Below are 3,347 nucleotides of genomic sequence, written 5' to 3'. Positions count from 1 at the left end.
CAACCATTATTTCCTGAGCTGGAAGACCTGATCTGTGAATGGGTTGTTGACAGGAGAGCAAAGGCTTTGGTTGTGAATAGGGCTCAGATTCAAGAATTTGCCCTTGCAATGGCACCACAGTTTAACATAGCCTCCGAAGACTTCAAAGTATCACACTGGCTGGATTATTTCCTTCAGTGAAGTGAACTGTCTTTAAGAAGATCCACAACTAGTACCGTACCGTATACAGGTAATAAATTTCCTTTTCTGTTGTTCTGCAATAAATGTGTACCGTATTCTTCTTCACGGAAAAATAAGCTATCCCCTGAAAATAAGACCTAGCGCATCTTTGGGACCAAAAATTAATATAAGACACTGTCTTATTTTCTGGGAAACAGGGTAGTTGTGCTTCTAATTACAAGCTCAGTTCAAACTACCAGCATCTCCACAGGAGAAAGACCACGCTTTCCTGTAGAGTTACAGGCTCAGAAACCCACAGGAGGAGGTCTGCTGGAGTGAGGACGGACTCAATGGCAGTGAGCTTGTTGGTTTTATAACCATCAGCCTCTCGGAGGGAGAAAGATGAGGCTTTCTACTACCATAAAGACTTACAGTCCACAGGGCAGTTCTACTTTGTCCTATAGGCCACTAGGAGTCAGAGTCAACTAGGTGGCAGTGAATTATGAATTATGAAACTCTGTAGGGCCACTGAAGAAGCCCTGGTGACACAGTGGTTACACATTGGGCTTTCATCTTTAAGGTCTGCAGTTCGAAACTACTAGCCACTCCACGGGAGAATGTCGGGGTTTTCTATTCCCAGAAAGTTACAGCCTTGGGAATTCACAGGGGCAACTGCCCTATAGGGTTCTTATGAGTTAGCATAGACTCGATGGCATTGAGTTTTATTTAGTTATTTATTTGTTTATTTATTTATTTATTTGTAGGGTCGCTCAGAGTCGGAATCAATTTGATGGCCATGAGTTTGTTTTTGGAATTCTACAAAAATAAATGTACGAATTCAAAAGAAAATTAATGTCAATGTTACATTATATGTAGTATTAACTAAAAACTTTAGACAAATGTACTATGCAATATTATGCAGTTGCCAGAAAAGCAAGTTTTATCTTTTATTGGCACTGATGTTCAAAGGCCACCTACCTGTTAAATGTTAAAACACACATATAGGAACGTGTATGTATACATAAGTAAAAACCAAATTCTCTGCCATCAAGTCAGTTTTGTCTGAGAGTAGAAAGCTTCATCTTTTTTTCAGGTAGCAGCGGTAGGCTCAAATTGTTGACTTTGTAGTTAATAAATAGATGATCAGGTTTTACTTTTAACATCTTGATATTATTTGACTTGCTACAAATGTCTGATTTGCGTAGTAAAACGAACTCAAGCAAAAGTGGAAAAACAAAAAACAAATAGACATAAAGAATGCCTATTTCTTTTCTTTTTTTCTTTTTACAAACGTAGTACTACTTGCCACTAGCAGAGGATAGTGGGAGAGGCGGGGCTTCTTTAGTCCTTCTGGCCCCGCCCACTTTACTCCGCTGGGGATTCTCTCCCACGTGTGCCCGGCAGGCTTTGCCTTGACGCACGCGCAGTCGCTTTAGTTTGCCCAGCTTCTCAGGGGCGCCCGGCGTCTTTGAATTTGACCCCAACAGGCTACCGTTGCGGCGACCGGAAAGATACCTTAGGTCTGCTTCCGGGGGACTCTCCCCTTTCCCTGCCTCACGTTTCTTCCCCATCCCGTTTCCCTTTCCCTTTTTCGTTCTTCTCTCTTCCAGTCGAGTCCGGCCCAGGGGGTAAGTCTGAGACCTGGCTGGTCAAAAAAGAGCCATTGTGGCTGGGCGCGGGAAGTGTGGGGGACACTTGGTTGAGGTGTTTGGAGACCAAAGGCTTGTCGGGATGTTTTGTGTAGAAGGAGGTTGGAAGGTAGGAAGGAAGTCTTCCCGGGAGGCGAGCGGGGCGGGGCTGAACTGAATCCGTGAGTGAGTGAGTGAGTGAGTGAGTGAGTGGGACGCCTCCTTAAATTGAGTAGCGTGGTGGGGAAGGGGGCCAGGCGTTTGTGGTAAAGAAAAAAAATGGAGGCGCCGAGAATTGGCCTTGAGATCGTAGGGCAGTCTGGCCTCAGTCTTGTTTTAACCGTTTGATCGGGGAGGGGGAAAAAAACCAGTTAACACCAATGTATGAGTTATTTGGACTGTGGATTTAAGGTAGCCACGTTTTATTCCCACTTTTACTTTGGAATAACTATCTTTTGCTTTTGTGTGCTGTAAGATATATTTTATATGGCCGTACAAATAACAATAAATGTTGACATCGAAGCAAAGTACCATCAGGGGAATAAGTAATTAAATGAGAAATACTGTAAAGTGAGTTACAGAGATTTTGATCAAATTAGAGGTAGCATGTAGACATAGACATATCTTAGTCCATTAGAAAACAAAAGATGACATTAGTTACTCTTTGCATAACGAATAAGGTAAAACTTTGTAAGCCTGACTTTCAAGGGATTCTATAATATGGTTTCCAGTTTAACTGTTAAGTGTCGTGTATGACTACTACCTGTGTTTTACCAAAAGATCCAAAGTTCTTGAAATGCCGTGTAGTTGTAGTTTTCCCCTTGCTTGGTGTCCCCCTTCCACCCACTTAATTTTCAAGATGTTTCCAATTTTCCATAACAAGCTTACAAAATTATATGCTGACGCTTTGTCAAAAAGAACAGCTCAGCCTGACCTCTGGTTACGTATTATTGTGGAGTGCATGTACAGACAATATTTTTTCACACACAGAGAAAAATAAGCATTGGTAAGTCATGTGAGGATTGTAAGGTACTATATAATTTAAGCGACCCTGCTTTCTATGTCCTTTCCAGCTCATAAGTCTTATTCAGGCCTGTTAGTCTTCAGGATAGGCTGAGAACTTGACTACAGAGAGAGAGAGAACCCAGGCTCAAATATAACACAGGTACTAGGGTATGTCTGAGTTTTATTAGAGGACTACAGTTCTCTATTAGTTATAATTACTATGACCTCAAAGGTAATTTTCTTTCGTTTAGAGGACGACAGCATGTCCTCCATGCCTGAGTGCATTGGTTTAGATGCAGCAACAGCTACAATGGAGTCTGAAGAGATTGCAGCACTGCAACAGGCAGTGGTTGAGGAGCTGGGCATCTCTATGGAAGACCTTCGGCAGTTGATTGATGAAGAATTAGAAAAAATGGACTGTGTGCAGCAGCGCAAGAAGCAACTAGCAGAATTGGAGACGTGGGTAATACAGAAGGAATCTGAGGTGGCCCATGTTGATCAGCTCTTCGATGACGCATCCAGGTAAGGACCACAGGGTAAACAAAAGTGTTTGTG

General features: G+C 42.4%; 1 protein-coding gene across 6 annotated transcripts in view; it reads left to right on the top strand.

The window, feature by feature from the left end:
* Window positions 1-212: 212 nt before the first annotated feature.
* The window catches only part of SETDB1 (SET domain bifurcated histone lysine methyltransferase 1), a 43,690-nt gene continuing 40,555 nt past the window's right edge, over window positions 213-3,347 (top strand). For 4 of the 6 annotated variants that reach the window (XM_004716602.2, XM_030887164.2, XM_045295707.1 and 1 more), the window contains exons 1-2: window positions 1,685-1,787; window positions 3,044-3,314. In XM_004716602.2, coding sequence (XP_004716659.1) covers window positions 3,055-3,314 — 260 coding nt within the window. In that variant the 5' untranslated portion in view covers window positions 1,685-1,787; window positions 3,044-3,054. Of the gene's footprint in view, window positions 230-1,684; window positions 1,788-3,024; window positions 3,315-3,347 lie in introns of those variants that run through there. The other 2 variants (XM_045295706.1, XM_045295705.1) reach the window with 2 other exon arrangements.

This window comes from Echinops telfairi, unplaced genomic scaffold (assembly GCF_000313985.2).
Source record: "Echinops telfairi isolate 266 unplaced genomic scaffold, ASM31398v2 ScPeMD7_5805;HRSCAF=6673, whole genome shotgun sequence".
Lineage (NCBI taxonomy): Eukaryota > Metazoa > Chordata > Mammalia > Afrosoricida > Tenrecidae > Echinops > Echinops telfairi.
This window is presented reverse-complemented; position numbering and strand designations above follow the sequence as displayed.